At 37.8% G+C, this 14,099-nt stretch overlaps 1 protein-coding gene across 1 annotated transcript in view; it reads right to left on the bottom strand.

The window, feature by feature from the left end:
* Positions 1-14,099, bottom strand: part of LOC116300659 (uncharacterized) — a 28,162-nt gene that overhangs the window by 5,264 nt on the left and 8,799 nt on the right. The window contains exons 4-24 of the mRNA XM_089030702.1: positions 11,929-12,210; positions 10,947-11,249; positions 10,560-10,859; positions 10,172-10,471; positions 9,785-10,084; positions 9,396-9,695; positions 9,007-9,306; positions 8,621-8,920; positions 8,233-8,532; positions 7,258-7,545; positions 6,430-6,729; positions 5,610-5,918; positions 4,901-5,206; positions 4,045-4,362; positions 3,398-3,649; positions 2,810-3,082; positions 1,634-1,915; positions 1,331-1,443; positions 1,164-1,222; positions 725-903; positions 371-661 (exon numbers count right to left, since the gene is read on the bottom strand). Coding sequence (XP_088886828.1) covers positions 371-661; positions 725-903; positions 1,164-1,222; positions 1,331-1,443; positions 1,634-1,915; positions 2,810-3,082; positions 3,398-3,649; positions 4,045-4,362; positions 4,901-5,206; positions 5,610-5,918; positions 6,430-6,729; positions 7,258-7,545; positions 8,233-8,532; positions 8,621-8,920; positions 9,007-9,306; positions 9,396-9,695; positions 9,785-10,084; positions 10,172-10,471; positions 10,560-10,859; positions 10,947-11,249; positions 11,929-12,210 — 5,655 coding nt within the window. The remainder of the gene's footprint in view (positions 1-370; positions 662-724; positions 904-1,163; positions 1,223-1,330; positions 1,444-1,633; positions 1,916-2,809; positions 3,083-3,397; positions 3,650-4,044; positions 4,363-4,900; positions 5,207-5,609; positions 5,919-6,429; positions 6,730-7,257; positions 7,546-8,232; positions 8,533-8,620; positions 8,921-9,006; positions 9,307-9,395; positions 9,696-9,784; positions 10,085-10,171; positions 10,472-10,559; positions 10,860-10,946; positions 11,250-11,928; positions 12,211-14,099) is intronic.

The raw sequence follows: 14,099 nt of genomic DNA, 5'->3' as shown, positions 1-14,099 counted from the left end.
GGGTGACTAGCCTCCACCCTTGGGAGTTGAAAAAAATCATAGGAATATAGGACAAGTATAAACTGAAAAGGATCTTTCTAGGTTATAACAGCCACTTCCCTTGAGCGTCAAAGACATTTTAAGCTAAGAAATCGTGAACTTTACTCAGACGCAGATGATTCCATTCTACAATGGTCCCTTAGCTTTCACAGATTTCACAGGTAGCGGTGCCTTTGCATTGAAACGAGTCGAACAGTGAGCTTGGAATGATAGAGACGTAAATAATTGTCCAACAAAGTGTTGCAAGCTCACTGATCTTCTCGCTTCGATGCAAAGATAAGGCTACCTTCAAGATAGCGCAGGGAGCTATGAAAGGTACTCTTGAACGTACCAGAGTGTGTTTTCACTTCAATCACATTACTGGGTAATCCTTCACCCACGTGATTCACAGCACCAGCCTTGATAGAATATGACGTATCTGGTTCTAAGTCTTCCAGGAACAAGGTGTTCGAGTGCTGTCCACCAGCTTCAAGGTTCTTCCAAGAATTGCTGAACTGTTTGTACTTAACTAAGTAGTTTTCTACGCTGTATGTGTCGTGGTAAAGGGGTGGGCTCCAGTGAATGGTCATTGATGTTTTCTTGATGTTGATAGCGGTTAGGTTTCTTGGTGCTGGAGGCTTAACTAATAAAAAGAAGAATTAGCAATAGAATTGGAAACTCTTTATTTACTTTTACGTATACATACCTCGTGGTTTCAGAGACTCGGCTTTTAATATCAGCTTCCCTACGATACCACCTGACGTCTTCACCCTACGGACAAGAACATTTGCAATTCGCACCTTGGCATCTGGTGGAGGCTTGTCTTCTGGATTCTTGACTTCAATTTTATAAACGACGCGAAACTGAACAGAGACGCTACCATTGCTGTAGAAATCAAAGTGAATTCAATTATCTGTATTTCATTTTTCGTTTTCGATTTGTGAGACTTGAAAAAATGAATTAAACCAAGAAGCTAGAAAAAGTGGAAAAGAGAAGTCAAATAAAAGGAAGGAAGGAAGGAAGGAAGGAAGGAAGGAAGGAAGGAATGGATGAACGAATAATGTGGATGGATGGATGGATAGATGAGTGGATGGATGGATGGATGGATGGATGAGCGAATGAGAAAAATAAGAATCTTAGTTTACCTAAAACCCAAAACTTCTACTCGTAAGAACCCTGTTTCATTTCGATACACCTTAGTCATCTGAAATAAAATAAAAATTAAAAAAGAAAGGAAGAATAAATGTATGTTTTAAAAAGAGCATTACGCAATTAAAGCTCCAATGTAATCCAACATATATAAATATCGTACCTCTTCTATAAACTCAGCTGTAAGATTTCTGTATTCTTGAGTAGTGTTATCACGAAGCTCGTCTGTGAATGTTTTGTTTTTAAGACTGACATCCATTTCCACTTTGATTGGTACTAAAAATATCCAGCAAGATTTATATAAGTACATTAAAAAAGCCACGAAAGTTTTCTATCAAGAGACGTTAGAATTTTTCCAGTTTTTACCGAAAAATTGGCAGGTTTTCAAGTGTAAAATAATTAATTATTTTTTGACCATTGGTAATAATTTCTTTTTTAAACAAAAATTTTGAACTTTCAAACTTACCATTTACAGTAAGAGTGACATCTGCCCTAACCTCTTTTTGTCTGTTTCTAGCCACACACGTGTAATTACCAGAGTCATCTGTTGACACTTTAGTAAGGTCTAACCGCGCTGTTACTACTTGTTTGTCTTTTGAAACATCCCTTCGAGTCTTTAATTCTATGCCATCTTTGAAAAGTTTTACTTTCACGGGGAAAACTTCACTAGATGCATTACATATTATGGTGGTTGAGCTTTCTTCAGTGGCGTTGAAGAATCGATCACTGTTGATAATGTTAAGTGAAGCTAAAAAAGAATAAGGAGTATATCACTTTACCGCGCGCAGATTTTTCCCTTTAAATTTACTGAAAGTGAGATTCTTTGTAAGAATAATTGCTTCATTGGGAAACAAAGAAATGATACTCAAGAGAATTACACGTGCCATGAATATAGCTTCGAAATTCTGTGCATGGTATTTACAGCTAACAATTGCCCTACTTCACTATGACGTCACATCAAAACAATATTCAACAATCTATTGTTTAAACGCAAAGGATCATGGTCGTCGGAGGGGGTCAAATCAACGCAAACTAACCGAAAATTGTTCTAAATCCAGTATCATTCCACGAAGAGAAGTAGAATAGCTAGCAAACGCTCAGAATATTTTTTACTACATATTAACACACATTATATCTAAAAACCAGGCCATTTTAGATTAAACTGTTTCGCTAGGAGCAAATTTAGTTGAATTTTCTATTGGATTTGGCGATTCTATCCCCGACATAAACAAGCAGTGACGTCATAGTGAATTAGGTCAATTAAAAAAAAGGTCGTTGAAGGCGCCTTTGTTGCATGCTGCATACTAAGTCCGAAATGCACTATGGTGCATTTGCACTATGCAATTAGTCGAAGGTCACAACAATATTTTGTTGTTGTTGTTGTTTTTGATTTCGTACCATTTATATTTGATTATCTATGTCTATTGTGCATATAAATAAATAATGGATAAAATTGACAACGCCCTTATAAATACTAGGTCACAGCGATATGGGATCTCCAGCCGTATATTTTCTCCTAATAGTGTACTGACAATATTCACATATGATCCACAGCACATTTCAATCTTGGTATGCAACATGCAGCATGCAACCAAAACCTTCACCTATCTTTTTTGAAAGAAATAGACACCAGTTTACTTACTGTTTACATCAATAAAAACCTCTTTGAGTGTTATGTTGCCAAGACTATTGGTTGCTGTACATCCGTAATACGCAGCATGTTCGATACGCACGTCTGTGATAAGTAGCTCAGCCTTCTTTTGATCGGGTAACATTATCCGTTCAGTTTTTCCTAGTAGTCTTTTCGTCCATACAAAAGATGGTTTAGGATCTCCATTCACATCACACTTTAGTCGAAGGGTTTGTCCCAGCTGTAGCATGACACCTTGCAATGCAGCTTTTTTTGTTGGTGGAACTGTTAAAAATACGATGTATTTGTGAATGTGAATACAAAGTTATGTAGAAATATATTAAATTGAAGAAACAGTTGAAGAAAGAGAAAGCAATACTGAAGATTTTTTTTAATGGAGTGCTTGAATATGTAATCATGTGACACATTCCGGTCACCATCCGATGGTCATGCATATACTGCAATAAGTTGCATAATATACTGCAATGGTGTTTTTATACCCAAAAATAGACCACAATGCATCAAGTTCGTTATCTTAAAAAAATATCTTAAAGAAATTTTACACGACATTTATCGATTCAATATACATCATAATCTTACCAAGTACAGTTAGCAATGCAGAATCTTCTGTTTTCCCAGCCCTGCTGCTTGCAATACATGTATACCTTCCTTCGTATTCTCCAGTATTTTGTACTTTGTCAATCACGAGTTTAATCCCAGTGTTTTTGGGTTTGTGTTTGAATCTCCATGATATTGTGGGCTCAGGTACTCCAGTGGCATTACAATAAAATGATGCTGTTTTCCCTTGTATGACAATCTGGTTTGTCGGTTTGTATTGGATTTCTGGTTTAACTATAGATAAATGACATCAAATTTATAAGTTTTTGAAACGACAACAATTATGTTTTAGCCTAGATAGTGCATATTGTATTTTTGTTTTTATCTCAATTACGAATAGTTAGCTCGCGCAGTTGTATGTCGTTACATGTTGCGACTTGAGGATGGCAAATATGGCGGAAATCTCGGCAATAAAATTAACCTATAAAGCGCAGTGGATACAGTTTTTCATTTCAATATGCATCCTACTTACAAGAATACCATTGAACAATTATATGTTTATTCACACTCAGTCTTAGGGCAAATAATATAAAGTTGTATTGAATTGGGCAAAATTGACACGCGCAAGGAAATTTACAGGTTAAAACTGGAGAAGAACTATAAAAATACAAAGAAAAGTACAGACTTACTCAGAACTTCTATTGTCCCTCTTGTAGTCTTGTTCAAGATTTTGCTGTAAGCCTCACACATGTAGTTGCCTGCTTCTTTGTAACTTATTCCATTGCCAGATGCTGTAAGGAGCAACTGGACGCCATCTTGGCCACCTGAGTGATTGGAACTCAATGTTTGTAAGCTTTTGACTTGTGAGGCAGATTTAATTGTTACTTCTTTGTACCATGTCAAGGCAGGCTTTGGAAAACCAACTGCACTGCACTGAAGAGAAGCTTCCGTCTTACCAAGTGTAAGAATGTAAGGATTTGGCGTTGTGATGGAAACATCGTGAAGAACTGTGAAAAGGCATTCAAAGCATTTTTTAAGTATCAAGATCTCTACTTGCCTTGATTCCCACCATGACCCAGGATTTCATATTCTCCTCGGTAGCCGTCATCAGAGGGTCCGTGAGAATCTGGGACCGAAGCTAAAACGGTTGAGAAGGAGACTAGGAATTACAGTTCTATTAGTAAAATTGCTTCCATGGTTAAGTTCTCGTTGTTAGCTTACAATAATAATAACCTTATTGTTAAGGATATCTTAAGTAACGCAATAAAAGTGGAGGGGATAGGGCCATTTGAAAGTAACGCAATGCCAAATTTAGCAAGAGGAACTCTTGTAAATCATAGTAATGCGATTTCAAAAGCAGGTGCAGCGCCCAAAAAAAGTTACCCAATATCAAAAGAACCATCTTACAGCATAGGACAGACCAGTCCTTCTGAAGCATTATAGGACTTCATTCGTGCCAAAAGCAGTTACATGGATTCCAAAACGATGATGTACAAAAACGGAATCATTTGTTTTGATCCATAAATCTTAGTATTTCTTACTTACAGTTAACAACAACTTTTCCAGGTTTCGAAGAAACTGTCTTCTTGGTTGCAGCATTCGTGGCCACGCAGCAGTAACTACCATCGTCTGTATCTTTTACACTCTTTATTGTTATCGTGGACTCCCAAAGTGAGGCGTTTCCTATTGTTTGGAGTTTAATTCTCTTGTCTTCGTTTGGATCTAGGATATGACCATTCTTTTGCCAGGAAACTGTGGGCTTAGGGTTCCCCTCCATGGTACAAGAGAGTTGTACTTGGTCTGATTCATTTTTGGTGATGTTACTTGGTGATGAAAAGATGACCGGGGGATCTGCAATTGTTAATTGAATAAATAAATAAATAGAATAAATCACTTTATTTAAGTGTCTAGTCGTTCTAGCGCTTTCGACACTTTTCGCTCACACGCACAACCACTACATTCAATGTTCTATGCACACAACGCTCAACTCACAAGTTGATTTTTACAGAATGATTATAATTACAAATTTTAATGAATATACATGATATACATGCCAACCGGTAAGGCTATTTAGTTTGATATAATGTTTTGAAATAACAGCATGAAACGACAAAATAATTGGCCGCCATGTTGGTTGATAAACTCCCAAGGAAAATCTTCCGTCAATTTCAACCATCAATCATTCACCAAAAAGCTATCCGATTATGAAATCATTGTCGCAGATAAAAGAAAATTTTTTAAAGGATAAACTTACATCTAATTTCCAAAAATCCCTCTTTGGATAAAGACGAATTGATTTTATTTTTAGTAGAGCATGAAAAATTTCCTTGGTCTTCTCGTCTCAACATGGATATCTGAAGCTTGGCTGTTCCAATGTATTCGTCTTGTGTTGTGTGGCTCACAGTACTTGATATTCTACCAGTTGAATTTGTATCCATTTCTTGGCCATTCTTCAGCCAGGTCACCAAAGGAAATGGCTTTCCTTCAAATTCACAGCTCAGTGTTACTGATTCCTTTTCATTTTTGACTGAATGTGGTGGGGATTGTAGGATTTTTGGCTTGTCTATAAGAATAAATTATAAGTCTTAAGCTAAGTATATTAATTAACAAACTAGGCTGTACATATATAATAAATAACGGTTACTTTGTTCTTTTAAGTGGATAGAATAAAAGAGTAGATAAGGCGGGAGAGCAGATGAAAGCATAGCCAAGCATAGAAAAACAAAGCAAACCTTTTTTTCGGCCGAGCAAAACTGAGAATGGCAGAAAATACAAAGCAAGCTAGAATATTTCCCCTAAGGGATCATTCATATTTTAGGAGGGCGGGTGGGTGGGAGGAATCCAGGGGAGGGTTATTAAATTTCTACTCATAGTCAAAAAGGGGGTATCAAATATTTCATACTACATAAAGGGGAGGGACAATAATTCGACAAATTTCAAGGGGAGGGTCACCTTTTTATGCAGACAAAAGAAAGGGAGGGGGGTCTAAATATTTTTTATTACTGTTTGTAGGGATTCATACAGCCCACCCACCCACCACCCCCCTAAAAAATGAATGCTCCCTAAATACTTACAATTAACATTTACATATCCATAAGAAGAGGAGTGCGAGCGTTCATATTTGTATCGTGCTTCACATCGATAACTGCCTTGATCTGTTCGTCTTAGTTCAGTAATCGTTAGCTGTGTCCCATCTTGTGAAATATCCAGTCTACCTTCATCTGTGCTTATCTTGATCTCTGAATCGTGGTCCTTTTTTTTTATGAACCAGTGGATTTTGGCTTTTGACATATGGTCCCGATTGCATGTCAGGGTGACCTTTTGTCCCTCAACGTATGTCTTGTTTCGAGGACGCACGGCAAACTTGCCATCGTCTTAAAAATAAACACATACCAAGTGAAACTCAGGTAAAGTTAAAAATAGCTAAATTAAAAATAGGATTTTTAAGTTAAGTCGATGACGTAGTTTTGTTGATATTGCAAGCTAGTGTTGTTGTTATTATTGCTGCTGTTGCTGTTTTTCTTGTTGTTGTTCCTGTTTTTGTTTTTTTTGTTTTTTGTTTTTTTCTGCTGGGACGTTGTTTAAATTATTTTCTCTGCTGTTTCTTTTGTTGTTGCTACTGTTATTGTGCACTGCTTGCGTGTTATTGCTGTTGTTGTTGTTGTTGTTGTTGTTGTTGTTGTTGCCGTTGTTGTTGTAATTGTTTCAGCGGTTGCTATAAGTAGGTTGTTCTCGTTGTCGTTGCTGCTGCTTAAATCTTATTCCTCGATCCTCTTAGCTACCGACCAGCACCAAAACAAATTAGTCATTTGAGTTTACCGAGGATTTAAAATGTTCTACTCCAATAGAATAAATAAACCGTATCAAATGATTCTTATCAAGGTTATTTCTTTCTAACTTACACTGAACAGCAAGGCTGACAGAAGAAATATCGTATCCCAAGTCATTTGTTACTCGACATTCGTAGCGACCTTCATCATATTTGCTTGCTTTGTTGATAGTCAGCGTGTTTCCATCACCTGATATGCTCAGTCGACTTGAGTCTTGTTCACGAGGTTTTATTTCAATATTATCTTTGAGCCACTTCACTTTCGGTTTAGGACGTCCATCGTATTGGCAAACGAAAGAAACATTTTTGCCTTCAACGACTGTTTTGTTGGTGGTTAACGGCTTCGTAATTCGAGGCTTGCCTGTAGAAAGACCACTAGAATAGCTTAATGCAAGCTGTGAGTAGCAATGTTTATCACTATTGAGTGCAATTTTGTGATAAATCGTAATTGACCAATATTTGATAACTTGTAGTAATGCTAAAAACATCATATGGTCATATAAAATATAAGATGTCTGAAATGCGAATGTACATTATTTCGTATCAGGTATTTATGAGCAAGTCAATCAATTATCACTAAAATGCATGATACATCCCCAAAAGAGCGTGGCAGTAACAGTGTGCTTTATAAAGCAGTCCAATTGTTAGAGGAAACACAAATGTAAAACTGTAAAATGCCTTCAATTAATTTGTGGGGTGCCTGTGGTAAGATGTGCAACATTTTAGCAAGTTGAAAGTCATTTAAACTCGTTTAATAGTCAAAAAACTCAAATTTATCCTCCTCCGTCGACTGCCTTTGCATGGATGAAATATGCCCTGCTTTTACTCCTTTGGATAATTGGCCGTCTACTAGAGATAACGGACTGTCGGACCTTTAATACACTTGAAAAATTATACCAAAATGCCCCAAAAAGTAGCTCGAAATTTGCCCGAAAATCTACCAATATCTTGGGAGAATCTGAAAATATTGATTACATACAGGGCAGTTAATTAATCTGAAGGAAGTCAACCTCGTTACACAAAGCTTCGTGGTGTACGTCATACTTACAGTTGACTGAGAGTGATGCTTGAAGTGAAGCATCATTACCAACACCATTCACAGCCTGACAAAAATAGCTGCCCTCGTCAGTTCGGTTCACGTTAGCAATAGCAATCGTAGCACTGCTATTACTGACTGAGGTGGGTGAAGATACAGATATTCTGTTGTCATTAGCAGGTATGATTGTCTGACCATCTTTGAACCAGATTACATTAGATACTGGTTTGCCTTCCAAGTAGCACTTCAGTGAAAGACTGCTTGTCTCGACTACTGTTTTGCTTGTTGGGGGGACCAATATCTTGGGAGGATCTGAGAACGGATTACATACACAGTGCAGTTAATAATCTGAGGAAGCCAACCTTGTTACATTAGGTTCAGTGATATATGTCATACTTACAGTTGACCGTCAGTGATGCTCCAGATGAGGTATCATTACCAACACCATTCACAGCCTGACAGGAATAGTAGCCCTCGTCAGTACGGTTGACGTTAGTAACAGTAATCGTAGCACTGGTATTAGTGACTGAGGTGGGTTGATAGACAGATATTCTGTTGTCTTTCGCAGGTATGATTGGGTGACCATCTTTGTACCAGGTTACATGAGATACTGGTTTGCCTTCCAAGTTGCACGTCAGTAACACACTTCTTTTCTCGACAACTGATTGGCTCGTTGGAGGTACCATTATCTTGGAAGGATCTGAAAACATTGATTACATACAGGGCAGTTAATAATGTGAAGTAGCCAACCTAGTTACTCTACGTTTAGTTATATGTTATACTTACAGTTGACTGTCAGTGATGCTTGAAATGAGGTATCATTACCGACACCATTCACACCCTGACAAAAATAGCTTCCCTCGTCAGTACGGCTCACATTAGTAATAGTAATTGTAGCACTGGTATTACTGACTGAGTAGGAAGAAGATACAGATATTCTGTTGTCATTAGCAGGTATGATTGGGTGACCATCTTTGAACCAGGATACATTAGAAAGTGGTTTCCCTTCCAAGTAGCACTTCAGTGATAGACTGGTTGTCTCGACTACTGTTTGGGCTGTTGGGGGGACCAATATCTTGGAAGGATCTGAGAACATTGATTACATACAGTGCAGTTGATAATGTGAAGGAAGCCAACCTTGTTACACAAGGTTCAGTGATATATGTCATACTTACAGTTGACCGTCAGTGATGCTCCAGATGAGGTATCATTACCAACACCATTCACAGCCTGACAGGAATACTTGCCCTCGTCAGTACGGTTGACGTTAGTAACAGTAATCGTAGCACTGGTATTACTGACTGAGGTGGGTGAAGATACAGATATTCTGTTGTCTTTCGCAGGTATGATTGGGTGACCATCTTTGAACCAAGTTACATTAGAAAGTGGTTTTCCTTCCAAGTAACACGTCAGTGACACACTTCTTGTCTTGACAACTGTTTGGGTTGTTGGAGGTACCAATATCTTTGGAGGATCTGAGAACATTGATTACATACAGGACAGTTAATAATCTGAAGAAAGCCAACCTCGTTACACAAGGTTCAGTGATATATGTCATACTTACAGTTTACCGTCAGCGATGCTTGAACTGACGAATCATTACCAACACCATTCACCGCCTGGCAGGAATAGTAGCCCTCGTCAGTACGGTTCACTCCAGTAATAGTAATTGAAGCACTGGTATTACTGACTGAGGTAGGTGGAGAGACAGATATTCTGTTGTCATTAGCAGCTATGATTGGTTGACCATCTTTGAACCAGGTTACGTTAGAAAGTGGTTTTCCTTCCAAGTAACAAGTCAGAGATATATTGTTTCTCTCAACTACTGTTTGAGTTGTTGGAGGTACCAATATCTTGGAAGGATCTGAAAACATTGATCGCATACAGTACAGTTAATAATCTGAAGGAAGCCAACCTAGTTACACTAAGTTCAGTGATATGTCATACTTACAGTTGACTGTCAGCAATGCTGATGATGAGGCATCATTACCGATATCATTCACAGCCTGACAGAAATAGCTGCCCTTGTCGGTACGGTTCGCGTTAGTAATAGTAATAGTAGCACTGGTATAACTGACTGAGTTGGAAGAAGATAAAGATATTCTGTTGTCATTAGCAGGTATGATTGGGTGACCATCTTTGAACCAGGTTACATTAGATACTGTTTTGCCTTCCAAGTAACACGTCAGTGATAGACTGCTTGTCTCGACTACTGTTTGGGTCGTTGGAGGGACCAATATCTTGGGAGGATCTGAGAATGTTGATTACATACAGGGGTGTTAATAATCTGAGGAAGCCAACCTCGTTACACAAGGTTCAGTAATACATGTTGTACTTACAGTTGACTGTCAGCAATGCTGCAGATGAGGTATCATTACCAACACCATTCACAGCCTGACAGGAATACTTGCCCTCGTCAGTACGGTTCACGTTAATAACAGTAATCGTAGCACTGGTATTAGTGACTGAGGTGGGTGGAGATACAGATATTCTTTTGTCTTTCGCAGGTATGATTGGGTGACCATCTTTGAACCAGGTTACATTAGAAAGTGGTTTTCCTTCCAAGTAACACGTCAGTGACACACTTCTTGTCTCGACAACTGATTGGCCTGTTGGGGGGACCAATATCTTGGGAGGATCTGAGAATGTTGATTACATACAGGCAGTTAATAATCTGAGGAAGCCAACCTCGTTACACAAGGTTCAGTGATATATGTCATACTTACAGTTGACTGTCAACAATGCTCCAGATGAGGTATCATTACCGACATCATTTACAGCCTGACAGGAATAGTAGCCCTCGTCAGTACGGTTCACTCCAGTAATAGTAATTGAAGCACTGGTATTACTGACTGAGGTAGGTGGAGAGACAGATATTCTGTTGTCATTTGCAGGTATGATTGGTTGACCCTCTTTGTACCAGGTTACATTAGATACTGGTTTGCCTTCCAAGTAGCATGTCAAGGTCATACTGTCTTCTTCATTTGATGTTTTATCAGTAAGTGACTCTGAGAATATTTTTGATGGATCTGGAAAAGCAATATCCAAGGCACTCTACAAGAGTACTACAACAGACAATAGGCTGACCGGCCAAATATTTTAAGCCGAGCTGCCAGAATTAAACGTTTTCTTTTACAGTCATTTAAGGACCCATTTAAGGAGCAAGAGTTGGAAAATGTGAGTATTAGGACTACATTTATAAAGCTCAATGTTACTGCCTTGTAGCTAAAAATCCGGCGCCGGGAAGCATTTGGAATTTTTATTAAATTAAACAAAAGCAATGATAAGACTGTCCATGAGGTCAGCCTTGCCGCAAAGGAACAGTGGCCATAGTGATATTTAACGGAAGATTGTGTCGCAGGTTTGGCACAAATCCTCATATTCTGAAGAAATAATAAAACAGGGCAACTCCTAATAATAAAAGTCTGTTGGTATATATATTTTATTACTTTAAAAGTAATTCGTGCAAATAAAAAAAATCTGGATTTATCGATAAAGTCAAAAACCAAAGTCTTACTCTGGATTTACTTTTTTTTTTTTTTTAAATCTTTTTTTTTCTTTTTGAAAAAAGCTTCTTTTCTAAGATGGTGTTTAATTTATCGATTATAAATATTTTCTTTGATGTTGTTCAAACTAGGAATTTTATTTTTCATTTTTATTCTATTTTATTAGGATTTTAAAATTTAGTCTGATTAATGATATACTTACAGTTGACAGTAAGATTGGCCGACGATGATAAACTAGGATCAATCGAATTAGAAACGCTACACGAGTAGATTCCTTGATCATCTCTGTCGACTTTCGTTATCGTCAATGTTCTGTTGTCGTTAGCGATTTGGTACATCGAGTTCCTTCCTGCCAGTTCTTGACCATCTTTGTACCATACGGTTGAAGGGACTGGGGATCCAGTAGCATTACAGGTGAATATAACCTGTGCTCCTTCGGAAACCGTCTTTGATTTTGGTAATTTTTGTATGAATGATGGCGGCTCTAAATGTATACAAAAATATGAATAATTAATTAATAAGATGGATAAAAAAGTTATTTGCGCTATAATTCACTTTTTCTTTTTCCCCTTACATTGATTCCTTTGCATTTTCCTCCCTTCCCGTGCCTTTGCGACCATTTCCTTTCCTTTCCCTTCAATTCCTATTCCCGTGCATTTTCCTTCTTTCCTGGTTCCCATAACACCTATTTACTCCAACCCCCCAACCCCCCTCCCCCTCCTACATTCTTAGAGTCTCGTGTCCTGCGGAAACAAACCCGCAGAAATACAATATAATTATACATATTTTGTCCCGTTAACGTTTTTTATCTAAAAACGCAACGATTCACGTCAAGATTCTTAAATACCGTTCATACCAAAACGGTCCGGAATCCTTTGTGACAGACAGAAACAAAGACCATATCTTTATACTAAGATATGCTCTGTGCAATGCAATATGAATATTTTCGCCTAGTTCAAACAGTCCGCATTAGAAAAATAAAACAATCGTTTTTGTGGTCTTTTGTTTTTCAAGTCAACGTACTTGCAGTTTTATTGTGACTTTATCGCAACCATGTTGGCGTACTGCCCACTAACCACTGTTGGTACTCCAACATGGCTGCTATTCGTCTAATAGTAGAAACTTAAAAGGAATAAAAATAAAGCCGGTAAATCAGCTCAAACGGGAGGGGGAATTAGCAAAGCCTGTTGACTTTAAAATAAGACATTTTTGTACGTATTTTTTAAAACTAGGCGAATATTCATTGAGAAAAATATATTGTTTGAGACCGAAACGAAAGTAAGCTGTGATAAGGTATTTCGAACGAAGACACTACGAAATATGCCCGAGTCCGATCCGAAAAATAAGCGAAACGTGTCGGAAAACGAAAGTAGAATATCGAAAGGAGCTGGACCATTGTGAAGCCTGAAATAAAAAGAAACAAAAAGCAAAGAAATTATTAGCATAATACTGCAACACTGGTAAAGAATTTTATCTTCATTTCATGGTCAACTTATCAAACGTTGAGATTATCGTGCTACTGAATGAACTTGAGGTTAGGTCTTGCCAAAGAAAACACTGCAGTCATGTTTCTTCAAGTTTGGCTGCTTGCTTCGCGGACGTCAAAAATCCTTATCTGAAAATGTAAAAAAAATTGTCAATGATACAGTCAATGTCATTAACATTGTCCACCGAAAAAAGACATTTAGAGATTTACACATTTACACATTTAGACACTTAGACATTTAGACTAAAAGAAATATCACGTGTTTTCTCGAACGTTCTGGCATAAAACAAACGCTGAAATACCATTCTCCATCTTAAATCCTCACTAAATGGTCGGGGTACTCTCGATTTTCGATTCACGAGTTGAATTTTACATTTAAAGTTCAGGCTGACGCACACGAGGCAAAGAATACATAATGAAACACGTGATATTTCTTTTAGTCTAAATGTCCAAATGTGTAAATGTCTTTTTTCGGTGGACAACGTTAATGACATTCACTGTATACACATTGAAATATCATTTCTCCTTCTGTCTGCGTTTCATAAGTTTCTCGTGGTTATGTGTTAGAAAAGGCTACCAGCTTCAGGACTCGTTATTCACCTTGTACTTTGTGTGACTTATTACCTTTACGACTATACGAGAGGTTTAGCTACACGAGCCTAAGGTGAAGCCATGCTGACCAGAAAGACGTTCCCTAGTACAGGCGTGGTTTTTAGAAGCAATTACTTTCTAAACCATTGTCTGTACTTAGGTACGTGCAAGCTCGACCACAGCTACAGCCATAGACTTGGCCATCTAACTCCAAAGTGAAGTCGATTTATTGTGAGTCAGAGTAAACTAGATTTGTCTATATATAGTTAATTTTCAAATCCTATTTACCGAGTTCT

Source organism: Actinia tenebrosa, unplaced genomic scaffold (genome assembly GCF_029948245.1).
Source record: "Actinia tenebrosa isolate PJP-AT-01 unplaced genomic scaffold, QUT_ActTen_1.0 PGA_scaffold15__27_contigs__length_11533743, whole genome shotgun sequence".
NCBI classification, from domain to species: Eukaryota; Metazoa; Cnidaria; class Anthozoa; order Actiniaria; family Actiniidae; genus Actinia; species Actinia tenebrosa.
Note: the sequence above shows the minus strand (reverse complement) of the source record. Positions and strands in the feature narration are given on the sequence as shown.